General features: G+C 43.8%; 1 protein-coding gene across 1 annotated transcript in view; it reads left to right on the top strand.

Annotated features, from left to right (window-relative positions):
- The first annotated feature begins 10,727 nt into the window (after positions 1-10,727).
- ZRSR2 (zinc finger CCCH-type, RNA binding motif and serine/arginine rich 2) overlaps positions 10,728-19,326 on the top strand; it is an 82,558-nt gene continuing 73,959 nt past the window's right edge. Inside the window, exon 1 of the mRNA XM_033948353.1 lies at positions 10,728-11,049. Coding sequence (XP_033804244.1) covers positions 10,751-11,049 — 299 coding nt within the window. The 5' untranslated portion in view covers positions 10,728-10,750. The remainder of the gene's footprint in view (positions 11,050-19,326) is intronic.

Here is a 19,326-nt window from a genome sequence, read left to right as displayed (position 1 = left end):
ATAGCACAACAGTATACCTAGGAAAAGGCAGCATCTTACATGGAATCCAGACAATAATGAGAGGTGAAAGTATGAACCGAGGACCAAGTGGCAGCTTTGCAGATTTCCTCAATGGGAGTTGATCGAAGGAAAGCTACAGATGCCGCCATAGCTCTAACTTTGTGGCCCGTCACTCGACCTTGCAGAGGAAGACCAGCCTGAGTGTAGCAGAAAGAAATACAAGCAGCCATCCAGTTGGAGATTGTGCGTTTTGATATAGGACGTCCCAACTTGTTTGGATCAAATGAGATGAAAAGTTGAGGAGATGTTCTGTGAAGTTGAGTGCGTTGGAGGTAGAAAGCCAAAGCACGTTTACAGTCCAAGGTATGAAGAGCGGCTTCTCCAGGTTGAGAATGAGGCTTTGGAAAAAACACAGGTAGAACAATAGACTGATTGATGTGAAATTCTGAAACAACTTTAGGTAAGAATTTAAGATGAGTACGGAGGACCACTTTGTCATGGTGAAAAACTGTGAAGGGTGGATCTGCAACTAAAGCTTGTAGCTCACTGACTCTTCGAGCAGAAGTGAGAGCAATCAAAAACACAGCTTTCCAAGTGAGATACTTGAGGTGGGCTTTGTCAAGCGGTTCAAAAGGAAGTTTCATAAGTTGAGCTAAAACAACATTGAGATTCCAAACCACTGGAGGTGGTTTAAGTGGTGGATGGAGATTGAGAAGTCCTTTCATAAAGCGAGAAACGATAGGATGTGCAGAAAGGGGTTTTCCATCCAAAGGCTGATGAAAAGCAGCTATAGCACTAAGATGGACTCGAATAGATGTAGTTTGAAGTCCAGATTGTGATAAATGGAGTAAGTAGTCCAGAACGGATGTCAAGGAGGAAGATCTGGGTGGCAAGTGATGTGTAGAACACCAAGCAGAGAATCTAGTCCACTTCTGGCCATAACATTGTCTAGTTGATGGTTTTCTGGAAGCAAGTAAGATATCTTGAACAGACGGAGAGAATTGAGAAAAGTCTGTTATGCAGAAAGGTACCAAGCTGTTAAATGTAGAGACTGCAGATTGGGATGAAGCAAGGATCCTTGACTCTGCGTGAGTAGAGAGGGAAATACTGGTAGAAGAAGAGGCTCCCTGGTGCTGAGTTGAAGTAGAAGGGAGAACCAAGGTTGTCTGGGCCACCGAGGAGCTATCAGAATCATGGTGGCATGTTCTGACTTCAGTTTGACTAGAGTCTTGAGAATCAGAGGAAACGGAGGAAAAGCATAAAGGAACTGATTCCTCCAGTCCAGTAGAAACGCATCCGCTTCGAGATGTTGAGGGGCATAGATGCGGGAGCAAAATTGAGGCAGTTTGAAGTTGAGAGGTGATGCAAACAGATCTATCTGTGGAGTTCCCCAACAGGCAAAGATTTGGCGAAGAGTAGGAGAATTGAGTGTCCATTCGTGAGGCTGTAGAAGACGACTAATTTGTCCGCCAAATAATTGTGTTGACCCTGAATATAAACAGCTCTGAGGAAGATGTTGTGAAGAATTGCCCAATGCCACAATTTCAGAGCTTCTTGACAGAGGGAGTGAGAGCCCGTCCCTCCCTGTTTGTTGACATAATACATGGCTACCTGGTTGTCGGTACGTACAAGAATCACCATGTCATGAAGGAGATGTTGAAAAGCTTTGAGAGCATAGAATATCGCTCTGAGTTCCAATAGATTGATATGACACCGACGGTCTGCTTGAGTCCAGAGATCCTGAGTACGAAGACCGTCCACATGAGCTCCCCATGCGTACATTGATGAGTCGGATGTGAGGACTTTCTGATGAGGAAGAGGGTGAAACAGCAAGCCTCTGGAAAGATTTAAAGAGAGCATCCACCAACGGAGAGACTTCCGCAATGAAGGAGTTATGGAAATCAGTCGAGTTGGTGGGTCCACTGATTGCTGCCATTGGGATGCCAGTGTCCATTGAGGAATACGAAGGTGAAGTCTGGCAAAAGGAATCACATGAACTGTAGAAGCCATGTGACCGAGCAGAACCATCATCTTTCATGCTGGAACAGTTGAAAGTTGGAAGAGTTGTTGAGAAATCTGAAGCAGGGCGGCCTGATGTGGTTGTGGAAGGTATGCTCTCAGATTGATAGTGTCCAGAGTTGCTCCTATGAATTGGAGAGACTGAGAAGGAGTCAACTGAGATTTGGGAAAGTTGATGTGAAATCCCAAACTTTGTAGAAAAAGAATAGTCTGTTGGGTCGCTGCAATAACCCCTGAAAAAGAGGGAGCCTTGATGAGCCAGTCGTCTAGGTATAGAAATATTTGGAGACCCTGGTTGCGAAGAGCTGCAGCCACGACCACGAGACATTTTGTGAAAACCCTGGGAGAAGAAGCCAATCCGAAGGGGAGAACTCGGTACTGCAGATGAAGGCTTCCTACTTGGAATCTGAGGTACTTGCGAAATGCTGGATGAATAGGGATATGAGTATACGCCTCTTTAAGATCGAGGGAACACATCCAATCCCCTTGGTCCATTAAGGAATATAAAGTTGGCAGTGTGAGCATTCGAAATTTCTCTTTGACTAGATATTTGTTGAGAGCTCTGAGATCCAGGATCGGTCGCAAATCCCCCGTCTTTTTGGGAACTAGAAAATAATGGGAGTAGAATCCCAAGTTCCTTTGGGAAAGAGGAACTTCCTCCACAGCTCGTAGGAGAAGCAGAGCTCGAGCTTCTTGGAGAAGAAGGGGAAGATGCGACTGATTGGAAGGACACTCTCTTGGATGGCGATCTGGAGGCACCTGAAGGAGCCGAAGAGAGTATCCCTCTCGTAGTTTGGTAAGCACCCAGAGATCTGATGTAATGAGCTCCCACTGGTGATAAAATGTGGAAAGGCGACCTCCTATGGGGAGGGGAGAATTTGGAAACAGAGAAATTTGAATGCTCATGTCGAGATTGTTAAAAAGACTAAGCAGGCTTGGTGGCAGCAGGAGTCTGAGATTTTTGTTGTCGCTGTTGTTGAGGAGGACGACGAGGAGGAGGTCTTGAAAAAGCAGGAGTCGTTTTCTGAGGATAACGACGTGGAGTCTGTTTGAAACCTCTAGTTGGTGCAGGTTTAGGTTTTGGTCGAATGAGGGAAGCAAAAGAGCGTTCATGTTCTGAAAGACGCTTGGTAGCTGCCTCAATAGAGTCATCAAATAATTCATTACCCTGACAAGGTAGATTTGCCAATCTATCTTGAAGGTTGGGATCCATGTCCACAATACGTAACCATGCTAAACGACGCATGGCTACAGCAAAGGCCGATACTCGAGACGAGAGTTCAAATGCATCATATGAGGCTTGTAACATGAAGAGTCGTAATTGAGAAAGAGTCTTAAGGATGAGTTTAAATTCTGAAAGACGAGTGGTAGAGATATCCGGGTAAAAAGATGGTAAAATCTTCAGAAAATGGTTGAAGTAGGACGTAAAGATGTAGCTGTAATTAAGAACTCTATTTGCCATCATAGAGTTTTGGTATAAACGGCGACCAAACTTATCCATGGTACGACCTTCTCTACCTGGAGGAACTGAAGCATAGATTTTGGAAGGATGTGCTTTCTTTACAGAGGATTCTACTACCAAGGATTGATGAGATAGTTGAGACTTTTCATAACCTTTACATGGAACTGTTCGATAACGGGATTCCAATTTAGATGGAATGGCAGTGATGGAATAAGGAGTCTCCATATTACGAACAAAGGTTTGTTTCAGAACAGGAGTCATAGGTAATCTGAGGGACTCTTTCGGTGGATGAGGAAGCTCCATATCTGCTAAATATTCAGGAGTATATTTAGAATCTGAATGAAGATCCAGTTTGAGAGCTTGTCCCATATCAAAAATAAATTTGGCAAAAGAAATGGATTTGGAATCAGACGCTTCCTCAGGAGATACACTGCGAGATTTAGGAAGAGCTGAGTATGAGGGAGAAGCCTCTCTAGAATATGGTGAAAGTGGTTCTGAGTCTAGACGTAGAGTCACAGAAGAAGCTGCACTGTGAGGTGGAGTAAGAGAATGTTTTCTCTTCAGGCTCCTGGATGGAGAAGTACCAGGTGTACGTGGTACAGAATGAGTCGAGGTCTGTGGTAAACTGTCTCGACGGGGTGGCTTCGATGGTGGAGTCTTCGGTCGAGAAGGACTTCGAGTCGATGCGCGATGGTGTCGAGATCTGTGCTTCTGCTTCGAAGAATGAGGCAGAGAAGTCTCGGTATCCAATGCCGAAGACTCCCTCCGAAGCTTGGGAGCAATAGGTCTCGAATGCTTCGACCGGTGCTTCGGAGGAGGCGAGTCTGGAGAAGAATCAGACGAAGAAATTTTCTTCGGTGTCCTGGATCGGCCTCGAGATACTGGAAGCTCTGGTTGTGTGACAGGCTGATCAGTCCGAGGCAAGGTCGAGGACGGGACCAATTGAGCCACTAAGGAGGAAATCTGAGTGGTGAGTATAGATTTCAGCATGTCCTCCAGCATCGGCACCGAGACAGAAGATTCTGACCTCGTAGGTGCAGCAGTACGCTCCGAAGAGGGCGACTTCGAAGGTGAGTATTCCCTTATCTTGGAGGTACGCTTGGAAGATGGACGTGCAGAGGAGTCTGGTAGCTTCTTGGGTACGGTACCTGAAAGAGAACCCGGAGACTTACCCCCCATAGAAGACTTCGCAGATGGCACCGTCTTCGAGGGAACCGAAGCAGGTAAGGTCGAGGCCTTCGAGACCGAAGCTCCAGCCGGAGCCTGGGTCGAAGCCTTCGAGACCGTAGTCGTCGATGTCGTCGGAGTCGAAGCCTTCGAGACCGGGGCAGCCGCCGAGGTCGAAGCAGAATCCGAAGGTTGCTCCATGTCTCCGAAAAGTTGAAAAAATTGAGCGCACCGGCGTCGAAAAGCCCGTGGAGTAAGAGTGAAACAACGGTGACAATCTTCTGGGGAATGAGTGGGACCCAGGCACTGTAGACAGCGGCAGTGGGGATCGGTGACCAAAATCACACGATTACACTGGCGACAACGTTTGAACCCGGTAAGAGGCCAGGACATGGAAAAAATAAAGTCCGTGTCGAACGAAAGGAGCAAATGGGCCTAGGCCCAAGGCTCACCGGCCGGACACGAAATCAAAGAAACAATTGAAACTTTTTTATTTATTTATTTTTTTTTAAGAAAAGAAAACGAAAAAGAAATAGGAGAGCACAGCGACCGAACTTAACTGAAAGAAAAGAAACAGCCGTGGTGAAGAGAAGGCAATGCTGCAGAGATGTAGAAAAACGTGTCTTCTTGTCTCCGCGGAATTAAACGAACTGAGGATCCTCTCAGGAGATGCGCCCCCTAGTTCGGGCGGGAAGGCACGCGCGCATGCGCGGTACAGTGCTCGAAAGATCGAGATCTTCAAGCAAGTTTGCTTTCGAGGCTGTCCGCTGCGGGGCTCCATCGGTGACGTCACCCATGTGTGGGAATATGCTGCCTGCTTGTCCTGGGATAATCTCTGTTAAGACTTACTCCAGCCCATCTATACCCTCCCAGCCATTGAAGCCCTCCCCTGCCCACATTCCACCAAACGGCCATACACAGATACAGACCATGCAAGTCTGCCCAGTAACTGGCCTAGTTCAATATTTAATATTATTTTCTGATTCTAAATCTTCTTCATCCCATGCTTCTTTGAACTCAGTCACAGTTTTACTCTCCACCACCTCTCTCGGGAGCGCATTCCAGGCATCCACTACCCTCTCCGTAAAGTAGAATTTCCTAACATTGCCCCTGAATCTACCACCCCTCAACCTCAAATTATGTCCTCTGGTTTTACCATTTTCCTTTCTCTGGAAAATATTTTGTTCTACGTTAATACCCTTCAAGTATTTGAACGTCTGAATCATATCTCCCCTGTCTCTCCTTTCCTCTAGGGTATACATATTCAAGGCTTCCAGTCTCTCCTCATACGTCTTCTGGCGCAAGCCTCCTATCATTTTTGTCGCCCTCCTCTGGACCGCCTCAAGTCTTCTTAAGTCTTTCGCCAGATACGGTCTCCAAAACTGAACACAATACTCCAAGTGGGCATCTTCTCTCCTTCTATGCCCCTTCCAGAAACTGTATGCCTCCCCCTTCCATCTCTCCTTTCACCCCCATTGGTCTGGCATCTCTCTCCTTCCCTCTCCTCTGCAATCTCTCTCCCTTTTTCCCCTCATTTTCCTTTTCATTTTATTTTCTGCATCTGTCTAGATTACGTTCTTACTACCCTCTCATCGATGTCCTTTTTTACTGTTTACCTAAAGCTTGCCACCTCTTTCCCTCACCCCTTCCAGTATCTAACTATCCCCATCCCTCAATCCAGCATGCACCCTTTTTTCTTTCTCCTCCCCACTTCCTTCCAGCATCTGCTCCCCCTCTCCCCCACACTTCCATTCAGTGTCTGTCCCTCTACCCCTTCCATCTACTGTTCACTTTCTGTCTCGCCCCTTCCAGTCACTACCCTTTCCATCCAATGTCTGCCTTCTCCCTCTCTCTCTCCCATATGACATCTTCCTTCTTTCTATGCTCCTTTCATAATTATCTATCCTGTGCCCCTTCTCTCCTTTGATTTCAGCTCTGCCACCTCTCCATTTTTTTCTCTCTGTCACCACCCCATCCCCTATGCTCTGGCATCTCTCTCTTCTCCTTTCTTTCCTTCGCACCCCACAGTCTGGTATCTTCCCTTCCCTGATTCTCTTGCATCTCTCTCCTTTCCTTTTCTTCCATCTTTCCCTCCCCATCCATGCTGACATCTCCCCCTTCCTTATCCCTTAGTCTGGCATACCTTCCTCCTTCCCTCCAAGCCCTGGTATCTCCTTCCATTCCCTCCCTCATCTTCCTTCTCCCTCCAGCTGAGTACAACAACACTCTCCCCTGCAGCTCTGGACTTTCCCACACCTGCTCCCCCCAAATTGCCAATGCTTCAGTTACTCTTCTTTCTTCCTCCCTCCCCCCCATGCGGGACCCTGCGGCACTATCAGCTCTTAGTCCCTCTAACGCCAGCCCTGCAGCTCTGGACTTCCCCACACCTGCTCCCCCCCCAATCGCTATTATTTTAAATGTTATGGCAGCCACGGCGATGTATCCATCGAAGGAGACTTCTAACCTTGGCCTGCCCCGGAACTCTTCCTGCAGCCGCGGTGGCTGCCATAACATTTAAAATAATAGCGATCGGAGGGGGGGGGGGAGCAGGTGTGGGGAAGTCCGGAGCTGCAGGGCCAGCGTTAGAGGCAGAGAGAACAGGACAGCTAAGCGTGCCGGTCCAACGTCGCCTTCAAAACCGGCCGGCTGTGCACCCCCCCAAGGCGTGAACCCGGGGTGGACCACCCCCCCCGCCCGTGAACCCGGGGTGGACCACCACCCCGCCCCTCCCCCCTTGGTACGCCACTGCCCCTGTATAAAACTTTGGTGAGACCTCATTTAGAATATTGTGTACAATTCTGGAGGCCACACCTTCAAAAAGATATAAAAAGGATGGAGCCGGTCCAGAGGAAGGCTACTAAAATGGTATGTGGTCTTCATTATAAGGCGTATGAGGACAGACTTAAAGATCTCAATCTGTATACTTTGGAGGAAATGTGGGAGAGGGAAGATATGATAGAGATGTTTAAATAACTACGTAATCTAAATGCGGATGAGTCAAGTCTCTTTAATTTGAAAGGAAACTCTGCAATGAGAGGGCAAAGGATGAAGTTAAGAGGTGATAGGCTCCGAAGTAATCTAAGGAAATACAGGTACTTTTTTATGTTTAAATATGTTTATTGATTTTACAATAAAAGCAGAAATTCACAAGTCAAACATTTATCAGCCCCCCTCCCTCCCCCTCCCTCATCCCAACTCCCCACCTCCCCAACTCCCTTCTACAACAACAAGTATCCTCCAGCAGGCAATCTATTACGGGTTCAATAGGTTACTTCAGGCTCTATGAGTCAACGTTAACCAAAAGGGTTCCCAAATAGAACAAAATATATGACCTCTGGGAGAGTCCAAGGAAGATAAAGACATTCGCTCCAGTGATGCTTGTCGAAGCATCAGAATTCTCCAGAATGATACCGTTGGTGAGTCTGACGTTATCCAATTATGTAGTATGGTTTTTTTTTCCCATAAGGAAAGTCCGGGCCAAAAAGCCTCGAAAACCCTTCGGGGGCCCCCGGGGAAGTGAGTCCATCGTAAACAACAGTTCCGGACGACTAACATATCCTCGGTGCCACATTGAAGAAATATGCAACTGCAGTTGTATCCAAAAGTCCTGTACCAATGGGCATGTCCAAAACTGGTGACCCAATGTTGCTCTTGGTTGGGCACATTTAATGCAAGCATCTGTTGTGCTAAGTTTTGCACGATACAGATAGGTTGGAGATCGGTACAGTCGTAAGTAGAATTTATAGTTCGTTTCAATAAGGGTCGATTGCGAGGTAATAGTTTGAATGGATTTAAGACCCTGTTGAATGTGTTGGCCAGTCACCTCACACAGCAAATCCCCTGACCAGCGGGCCGCGTATACTTCATAGGGAATGGACCCCAAACTTTCACGCAGATAGCGTAGGTGGAATTTCAATGGAATATGAGTCTGTGCCGTTAAACATAACGCTTCCGAAATCTTCTCCTGATTATGGTTTGTGAGCCCTGCTGATGGGAGAGAGCGAATATAAGAAGTCATCTGGACATACGCCAACCAGTCCCGAGGTGTCCAATGATATTCAGTCTGCATCACCAGGAATGGTGGAACAGTGCCCTGTGCAGTTACCACCTGAGAAATATATTGCAGATTAGACGTTCTCCACACCGATACCGGAAATTTGGAAGTCCCAGGTGGAAAATCTTTATTGTCCAGGAAAGGCAGGTAAGCTGTAGCTGTGGGGTCAATCTTTAGCATTTTACATAAACGTCTCCACACTTGGCGTAACGGTTGAAAAATAAATTTTCCAACTGGTGGAGGTCTCCCAGGGAGATGTAATGTGTGCAACAAATAACTAAAGTGGTATGGGGAACAAAGGACTAGTTCCGAAGGAGTAGCCGAAAAGTGGCTGGTCCCCCGGAACCAATCACTCAGGTGTCTCATTTGGCACGCCCAAGAGAACAGTCTATACAGGTACTTTTTTACAGAAAGGGTGGTAGATGCATGGAACAGTCTCCCAGAAGAGGTGGTGGAGATAGAGACTGTGTCTGAATTCAAAAGGGCCTGGGATAGGCATGTGGGATCTCTCGGATAAAGAGATAATGGTTACTGCGGATGGGCAGACTAGTTGGGCCATTTGGCTTTTATCTGCCATCATGTTTCTGTTTCTATCCTGTGATAGATCTTGTCCGATCCCATAGCTTTGTCCACCATCAGTTTTTCAAGTTGTTCATAAACACTTTCTTCCATGAATGGTGCGGTACCTACTCCATTCTAGGGTGCAACTTTGCTAACCAATCACGGTTCTTCTCTGGGTTTTTCTTCGAGTTAGGATACAACCTTGTACTGTAAATATATACTGTAATTATGTCAAATTGTAACCTGTTAAGTGCATATTGTGTATGTTTAACCTGTAACCCGTTCTGAGTTGTTTAGAGAAAACGGGATAGAAAACAAAACAAAAAACAAGCAAACAACATTCCTTAAGGTCCTCCCAATAGTGTTTATTACAACTCCCATGACTGAAATTGGCAAGCTTGAGCTTTATGAGGAATAGAGCTACTTGATGACTTGTGCATTGTTTTAATAGTGTAGTTTTAAGTTGCATTTAATGAGCTTTTGTTCAAATTCCAATGTATTTAATAACATGCCATTTTTGTTGTAGACTGCATTAAATCTTGTAGTAAAAAGCAGTACAATGGTACCTTGGAATCCAAACGCCCCAGACCTCGAACAACTTAGAATCCTAACTATTTTTTTTAAATTAAATTTTGCCCCGGAATCTCCGAACGGTGCTTTGGGATCCGAACGTACAGGAACTGCAAGTGTTGCTCAGCCCAAAGCTTCCTGTTTCCACCTCGGCGGTTCACGTCAGAGGGAAGCTTTGGGCTGAGCACCGCTTGCAGTTGCCATTGACGATCTTGCTGCCTATGCCGGCAGGGGCCCAATCTTGCAGAGGGGAACGGATTAATCTAGTTTCTATTATTTTCAATGGGAAAAATTGTCTTGGAACTCGAACGGGGTTCTGGAACAGATTAAGTTTGGATTCCGAGGTACCACTGTGTATCAAATCAATAAATCAAATTTTGTTTCGTTTGTCTGTCTTTAAATATGTGTTTAGATATCCATTGCTTTTTTTTTTTTTTTCTTATAACAATTCCATGAAAACAATAATCAAGGAAAATACTTCAACATAAAAGAAAATATTTTCAAGTCCACATTATATGAGGGCTGCTTATTCTGTTGGTATCACCAAATCATAAGAAAAAGATTAACAGGAAATAAATTATTCAATAATCTTCAGATCAGGCAAAAAAAGAAGAACTTCTATATTCACTCAACCTCAATCTCTGTATTAGTTTCAGGTTAAATATTTACTTTACTTTTATCTTGAAGAAAATTCTCTAAATGTCTGTCTTTAAAGATGTGTTTAGATATCCAGTGCATACAGTTTGGAAGCACTACAGCACATAAACTGCCAAGTTACTCCGTTCCAGGATGGGGGACGCAGTCCAGTCCCGGTTTTCAATTTGCATCTCAAAGCTCTCTGGCATTTGCAGTGCTTGATTCTGCCTTTTTTTTTTTTTGCTTCAGGAAAGGGGTATAGAAATAAAAAAAATTATGCTATGTTGTCAGAACATGTAGTGGGAATGGCCCGAATCTCCTTCCCAGAACTGGGCCGTGGCAGGTCCAAAGTTCTTTCTCACAAGTCCTATTTTCGCACCACACAGTCGACAGCACTCTCGCCAACGGCCGCGCACGGCGCCATCTTCCCCCACCAGGCACGTGACGGGAGTCGGGTCGCAGCGGGTGGGCGCGCGAGCCTCGGCTCCTCCCTTTGCGGCCGACGCACGGCGTTCGTTCGTGCGGCGACGACGGACATGGCGGCGCCCGCCATGGAGTCCCGCGGCCCCGTGAAATTGAGGTGCGTGATCAAAAAACACACACAAACCGGAAGGAGCGTAGGCGCCCGCCAAGGGCCTCGCCCTCTCGCGCCCCTAGACGTTACGGTCGGCGCGCGGGAGGGCACGAAAGCCCCCGTCTCCGCGCGCTCGTTCTGTTCTGCTCTGCACGGGTGGGGGGAGGGTAGAGCGAAGCTATAAAATGTGTGTGAAATGAAACGAACGCTTTGCCGCCGCGACATCCTTTCCTCGAACATAAGAACGCAAGAGTTGTCCCCTTTTTTAAAATCTTTATTGGCTTTCAAACTTTGACAGTGCAGTACAATTAATTGAACATAAAATGCTGCATAAAACGCACTATTAACTACATAGTACATAAAAACAATCATTTTCTCCCACCCTCCTTCCAATTATTAATACCATATGACATATGATGTGATTACAATATTATAATTAAGTAATTTTAATCCTCAAAATACACTTCCCTCCCCCCACCCACCCTGGATGTGTAAGGAAATCTAATAAAAGGAGAGATATATGTCCCTTATTGCGAGGTAACAAATGTAGTCAATGGGCTCCACACTTTATTAAATGAATTACTAAATCCCAAACACTCATTCTCTCATATTTATATGTGGTACACACATTTGCCCACCAAAATGTGTAATTTATTCTGTCGTGGTTCTTCCAGTTATTTGTGACCATTTGGATGGCTATTCCCGTCATAGAAACATAGAAGATGACGGCAGAAAAGGGCTACAGCCCATCAAGTCAGCCCACTCTGCTTACCCACCCCCTGTCTATGCCCTAATGACCCAATTTCCTTATCTTGACCCTCGTAGGGATCCCACATGGGTGTTCATTTATCCCATGATCAAGAAAAGACGGCTTTTTATATTTATCCAAAGTAGGCTTAACGTGTACCACAAATTATGGCTTCATAAGTTATGACTCAAGAATAAAATTTATTTGTCCCCAAATTGGCCTCCAGAAATTAACAGCACACATTTATTTTTTTGGCCAAACTGTATCCATGACACCTTGTTTGTCTGTCTTGCCTGTTTAGATTGTAAGCTCTTTGGAGCAGGGACTTATTACTTCTTTGTGACTCTGTACAGCGCTGTGTGCACCTGGTAGTGCTATAGAAATAATAATAGTAGTAGTGGTACTGGGATCATGTTTAAATTGGGGAGGGGGATGGTGGGGACAGGTACTCTTGTTTTCAGAAACATGCCTGAGAACTACTCTTCTTTCTGGAGTTAATTAAAAGATACCAGTGTGATTGAAGAATTCATAAAAGTAGTTTTTGAATATTATTTAATTAGGTTTTTATTTCTATTTGGAATCTCTTAATTGCGATTGTCATTTTCTTCTGATTTAAAATGGTAAATAATGTTGCTTAAACAATGCTATAGAATGTATTCCTTATCTGTTTGTTTTGAAAATTCCATTCTTATACTCTGTATAGAGAATATTTTTGAAAATTATATAAAAAAAAAAAAAGAAACAAGCTCACTATTTCTCCCAACTCCCTGTAGGTGCTTTTAACCGACATTCTTTGCTCTAGTTAATTTTCCAAATGGAAATTAGAATCCTCCAGAAACAGAACACTGGGGTGGTCAGCAATGGACCTAGGGACCACAAAGATCGGGTTGAACAGAAGAAAGAATGTGGATACCAGATCCTGGACTTCCAAGAGTTTAAAATTGTAAAGTTTATTGATATAAAAGTCACATAAAATAAATTGCAATATACCGAAAGTCAGCCTCTTTCCAACAGTATGAAAACAATGACTGCACTGCGATGATGATGAAAAATTATCTCCACAGGTTTTATAAATAATTAATAATATAAATATAAAGTGCAACGTGTGCTTTTAAAGTGCTCAGTCACCAACCAAAAAGTGCACAATACCAATGAACGTATATGTGCTGGTTGTATAGAGCAGTGGTTCCCAACCCTGTCCTGGAGGACCACCAGGCCAATCGGGTTTTCAGGCTAGCCCTAATGAATATGAATGAGAGAGATTTGCATATAATGGAAGTGACAGGCCTGCAAATCTGTTCCATGCATATTCATTAGGGCTATCCTGAAAACCCAATTGGCCTGGTATTCCTCCAGGACAGGGTTGGGAACCACTGGTATAGAGGGACCATCATTGCACTAAGGCGTTCCAGTTCATTGAGTAATATAAATATAAAACAAAGCATATCAAAATCACTTACCTGATGTATGTAAAGTGAAACGAAGGCAGATAAAATCCATAACACAGCACTATAGTCTCTTCATTATAACCTTAAACGTTCTTTTAGACTCTGCGTTCTTGTAAAGATGGTCTTCCTTTGACTTGATGACCAGATGCTACACGGGCCATGTTTCAGCTTGTTTTAGCCTTCCTCGGGGGTCCTTAATATGCAGTAACCAGCATTCAAATGACAATGAGTCTGTGAAATAAGTGCTCACGCTGTGCCGCAACTTCCTTACGGGTGTCTGGGTAAGCTCAGGGTGTCTGGCCGTACAGAAGTTGTGGCACAACGTGAGCACTTATTTCACAGACTCATTGTCATTTGAATGCTTGCTACTACATATTAAGGACCCCCGAAGGAGGCTAAAGCAAGCTGAAACATGGCCCGTGTAGGGTCTGGTCATCATTAATGCAGTGCAATCATTGTTTTTATACTGTTGGAAAAAGGCTGACTTGCAGTATATTGTGATTTATTTTATTTGGCTTTTACATCAATAAACTTTACAATTTTAAACTCTTGGAAGTCCAGGATCTGGATCCACAATCTTTCTTCTGTCCAAATGGAAATTACCCAGTTATCTTTTGAAAATTAGCTAAGATGTATGTATTAGAGAAAGACATGGGGAAAAAAATTTATCACCATTCCTGCCCCATCCCCACAAGCTCAGTCCCCAACCCTGCCCGCGTCCCGCAAGCTCGGTCCCCGTCCCTACAAACTGTCAGATCCCGTCCATACAAGCCTCAAATAGTTATGATTTTATACTGAACTTATTTTATTAAAGTATAAAAAGAGACTATTCTGTACAATTGTCATTTTATAAACACAAATAATACAGAGCAAGAATCAACAAAACCCCCGTCTCCCCTCCCTTTCACAAATATCTCCTCCACTATTGTGAAAACTGAACAAACCAAATTAGTACAGAATGCTACATAGAAAAATCAAGCTAACAGAATACTTCAGTCACACATGGCAGAAATAGTGTTAGGGAAGAGCAACTAGGGCAACTGCCCCCTGGTCATAGAGAGCCCTAAGCCAGCTGGAAGCTAAAGAAGCACAGCCTGGACTTTGCGGTCCCCAGTTATGTCTGATACCAGCTCTAGCAGGATACATATTTCAAATCTGAAATATTCTAATCACAAAATATAAAATACATTTGGTAATTTTATTCTTCAAATCACATTGGTCTCAGACTTTGGTTTTGGGTTCCTTCTGTTTTCATCGTGGCATGGCTGGCTCCTGAAGGTAAAATAGGTGCAAGAGGAGATGCCAAGTCTGACAGGAGCAAGACCTTTCACCATTCCCACGGGGTGGTAAATGGTCTTGTCCCCATTCCTGCGGTAAACCAGTTGCAAATTTCTCCATTCCTGTGGATTTATTGCGGTGACCACATTTTACCGCGGTAAACGGTCCCCATGTCATTCTCTGGAGAAGAGATGGCTCAGTAGATAAGGTAGAGGTTTATAAAATACTGAGTGTACTAGTCTGTAAGCCATTATTGAGATGACTTGGGGAAATCCACTGCTTATGCCTAGGATAAGCAGCATAAAATCTGTTTTGTTCTTTGGGATCCTGCCAGGATACTGGGCTTGATAGACCTTTGGTCTGTCCCAGTATGAGAACTCATATGTTTTGTACTGGGACAGACCAAAGGTCCATCAAGCCCAATATCCTATTTCCAGCAGTGGCCAACCCAGGTCACCAGTACTTGGCAAGTTCTAATCTCAGATTTTTGAATCACACTATACTAGCATTGGTTCAAGACAATTTACACAGTCAAGAATCTGTTCAGTCTTAATGGGAACTACAAATCAACATCAGACACCTGATTAAATAGCTGAGGGTTTACAAATCAATATCTTAAAACTATCAAATAACATTTTTTATACTCAACCCCCCCCCCCCCCCCCCGATTTACAAAGCCGCATACTTTTTTTTATCACCGGCCACAGCAGTATTAGTCCTGATGCTTATAGAATTCCTATGAGCGTCGGAGTTAATACTGCCATGGCTGGAGATAAAAAAGTCTAATGTGGCTTCCTAAAAGGGGAGGGGGTTAGTTTGAAATCTTGTATACTGACTCTATCTTGATGCTAATAGGTAGACTATTCCAAACTCTGGTGGCAAAGTATGTAAACATAATTAGAAATGGGTGTTTATATTTTATACCCTTACCAGAAGGAACTTAAGTTGCCGCTGCTGGGTCAGACCAGTGGTCCATCGTGCCCAGCAGTCCGCTCATGGGGCAGCCCTTAGATCAAAGCCCAGTGCTCTATTTGAGTCTAGCCTTACCTGCGTACGTTCTGTTCCAGTAGGAACTTATCCAACCTTTTCTTGAATCCCTGAAGGGTGCTTTCCCATATAACAGCCTCTGGAAGAGCGTTCCAGATTTCTACCACTCTCTGGGTGACGAAGAACTTCCTTACGTTTGTATGGAATTTATTCCCTTTTAACTTCAGCGAGTGCCCTCTCGTTCTCTTCACCTTGGAGAGTATAAATAATCTCTCTTTCTCTACTAAGTCAATTCCCTTCAATATCTTGAATGTTTCGATCATGTCCCCTCTCAGTCTTCTCTTTTCAAGGGAGAAGAGGCCCAGTTTCTCTAGCCTCTCATTGTACAGCAACTACCCCAGTCCTTAACCATTTTTTTGTGGTTCTTTTCTGGACCCTTTCGAATAGTGCTATGTCCTTTTTCATGTACGGCGACAAGTGTTGGACGCAGTACTCGAGGTGGTGGCGTACCATGGCCCGGTACAATGGCATGATAACCTTCTCAGATCTGTTTGTGATTCCCTTCTTAATCATTCCTAGCATTCTGTTCGCCCTTTTTGCCACCGCAGCGCATTACACGGATGGTTTCATTGACTTGTTTACAAGTCTCTTTCCTAGGGGCTCTCTCCGAGTATAGCACTGGACACCCTGCATTCATGCATATGATTTTTGTTACCGACATGCATCACCTTGCACTTATCCACGTTGAACCTCATTTGCCATTTTGCGGCCCATTTCTCGAGCGTATTTATGTCTCTTTGTAGGTCTTCGCAATCCTGTGTCCTCACTACTCTGAATAACTTTGTGCCATCTGCAAATTTAATCACCTCACTCGTTGTGCCAATTTCTACATTGCTTATAAATATGTTGAAGAGCACAGGCCCAAGCACCGAACCCTGCGGCACTCCACTCGTGATGCTTTTCCAGTCCGAGTATTGTCTATTCACTCCCACTCTCTGTTTCCTATCCGCCAACCAGTTTTTAATCCACTAAAAATAAGATGGGAGTAAAAATGAATAAGAGACTCAGCTGAGTTGGTGCAATTTAAATAGTACACGAACCTTGACTGATAACCAGTGGAGTTTGTGATAAAAATCTGTAACATTATCATATTTTTTCATCTTAAAAATCATTCTAATTGCCACATTTTGAAAGTTTGGAAGATAAACTTAAACCTGAGTACAAAGAATTGCAATAATCCAATTTTGATGAAACTATTATCTGAACCAAGACTGCAAAATGCTGATTATAAAATAATGAATAATCAATCACAATTGTTTCATGCTGTATAAAGATTTTTTTTCCAAAGATTAGCATCTTGAAGTTCGAATGAAAGAGTAGAGTCCAAGATTCAAGATTTTCTGTTTAAAGACAACCATGATGTTAATGAAAGCAGAAGGAATTTTCTGCAATGAAGTGTGAAACTATAAGATTTTAATTTTAGATGAGTAAAACAGATTTTACGCAGCTTATCCTCAAAATAAGCAGTGTATTTCTCCAAGCCATTATGGACTTCTGTTTTAGGGAATTATCCAAACTTTTTTTTAAAGCCTGCTAAGCTAACTGCTTTCACCACATTCTCTTGTAACGAATTCCACAATTTAATTCCACATTGAATGAAAATATTTTCTCCTGTTTGTTTTAAATCTACTAACTATTTATTTTTTAGTATTTATACACCGCTTATTTTTAAAAATAAATTTAATTTTCTATACCAAGGGAGCTCAGAACGGTTTACATGAGTAGCCTAAGTGATTTACATTCAGATACTCCTTAGTATTTTTGGAAAGAGTAAACAAGTGATTCACATCTAACCATTCCACTCCTACTAAATTGCGCTAGCGGTTTTAGCGCGGGGAGCCGTCCTGAATGGCCAGTGCTGCTCCCAACGCTCATAGAGGCGGGTCATTCAGTACGGCTCCTGGTGCTAAAACCGCTAACGTGGTTTAGTAGAAGAGGCTCTCAGTATTTTATAAACATTTTTCAATATTAGATTATCTCTATGATGATGGCTATGTTGAAAACCTTAAATTGACATCTACTAGAAACAGTTGTTTTTTATGTAGGTCCTTTTCTATGAAATACCTTAACTTCAACCTCTGAATTTCTGTTTTGTCAGTATTTCTGAAAATTTTGATGTTAATTTTTTAGTGTTTCTGAGATTTGTATTAAAGTTTTTGCTCATCGATTTTTTTTTTTCTGTTAATTGTATTATTTTATTTTTATTATTTTAGCATTGGTCATTTATTTTGTTGATATCTGTTGATCTGATTAGCTATAGTAATTGTATTAAGAAGGTTTTTTTTCACTCTAAACCGCTTTTAAACTTTTTGTACTGGTATATAAAATTAACAAATCAAAACAAACGTTTATGTCTTCCCTCCTGTTCTCCTAGGGGTCGATTCAGCCTGTGGCGGTGAGCATTTTGCTGACTGCTGCCAGCAGTTATTCCTGAGTATTCAAATCCGTGTTCTGTTTGGGCTTTGGCACTTAATATCTGGTTTTGCAGACCTGGCTAATACATAGTAGAGAGTTGCGCGGGGACAGAAATCCCATCCATCCCCGCCAGGATCCTCTCCATCCCCACCCGTCCCTGTCAGGATTCTCTCCGTCCCCACTCATCCCCGCAAGGAATTATCTCCATCCCCGCCCGTCCCCATAAAAAGCAGCAATTACTTCTGACAGGATCATTAATTCCACAGTTTCTTTTGTGTTTCCGCTGCTGTTTTCCTTGTGGAATCTCTTTGGTGGAACCCTTTTTGATTTCTGTTCAGGTAATTAACTTATAAACCCCCTCTTTTACTAAGGCTGACGTGTCCATTATATTATATGGACGAACCCTGCTTCCAAAGCCTTTCATCCCCGTGGGAGTCCCGTGAGCCAGAGGGGGGTCTCCGTGGGAGTCCCATGGGTTAGGGGGGATTCCCACGGAACCCGCGGATTCCCGCGATCCCCATTCCCATGCAGACCTCTAATACATAGCTGTTTAACTGGCTATGGGTTGCTGCATAAAGATAGGACTGTATGCAGTTAATCTGGCCATTTAAGTGCTTACTCTGCCACTAGAACACCCCACAGATAATCAGTTTGCAGATCTGTGCTAACTGGTTATTTTCACTGGCACTATGAGTCGATGAAAATTAGTGGTTAGCATTGAACAGGTGATTTAACTAACCAGAAGCTGTATCTGGCTGGTTAAATTGCTTTGCATATCGACTTGCTAATGTCTTGTCTTGATATTTATTTCAGGGCTGAAACAGAGAAAAATAGCTTTATTGCTGTAGGTTGGAAGCTTTTTAGCTAGCATCTGGCCTTCGAACCATGAGTTGGGTAATGGTGTTCTGTTTCACCAGTGGTACAAATAGATGCACTAAAGTGTCCGATCGTCTTAACAATCGTCGCTAAAATGGTTTGACTGGTTTAGCGACCGTTCGTATTTGACGACACAATGCCCAAAATGGCTCTCTTCTTGGTTTTCCATGCAGCCCTACATTCTTTTGATTCTGGCATGCAAATGAGGTCAATAATATTAAAACCAGGCATCCAACTGATGCCCTAAACTTGCATGCAAGAATCGAGTTGATAGAACCGATCCAGAAAAGCCAGTGATAACTGTGTTACCAGTAGGTATGCCTGTTTTTTTTCTATGGGCACAGATGCCTTGCGTCTCACCCCTCCCGATGACCCCCCTTCTGATGACCCTGGAACCAAAAAATCAGCAGGAGGGATGTCCACTCCTTCCTGCTGAAGCATACCCCCCCGCACTGATCCTCTCTCACAAGG

The sequence above is a fragment of the Geotrypetes seraphini genome, chromosome 6 (assembly GCF_902459505.1).
Source record: "Geotrypetes seraphini chromosome 6, aGeoSer1.1, whole genome shotgun sequence".
Lineage (NCBI taxonomy): Eukaryota > Metazoa > Chordata > Amphibia > Gymnophiona > Dermophiidae > Geotrypetes > Geotrypetes seraphini.
This window is presented reverse-complemented; position numbering and strand designations above follow the sequence as displayed.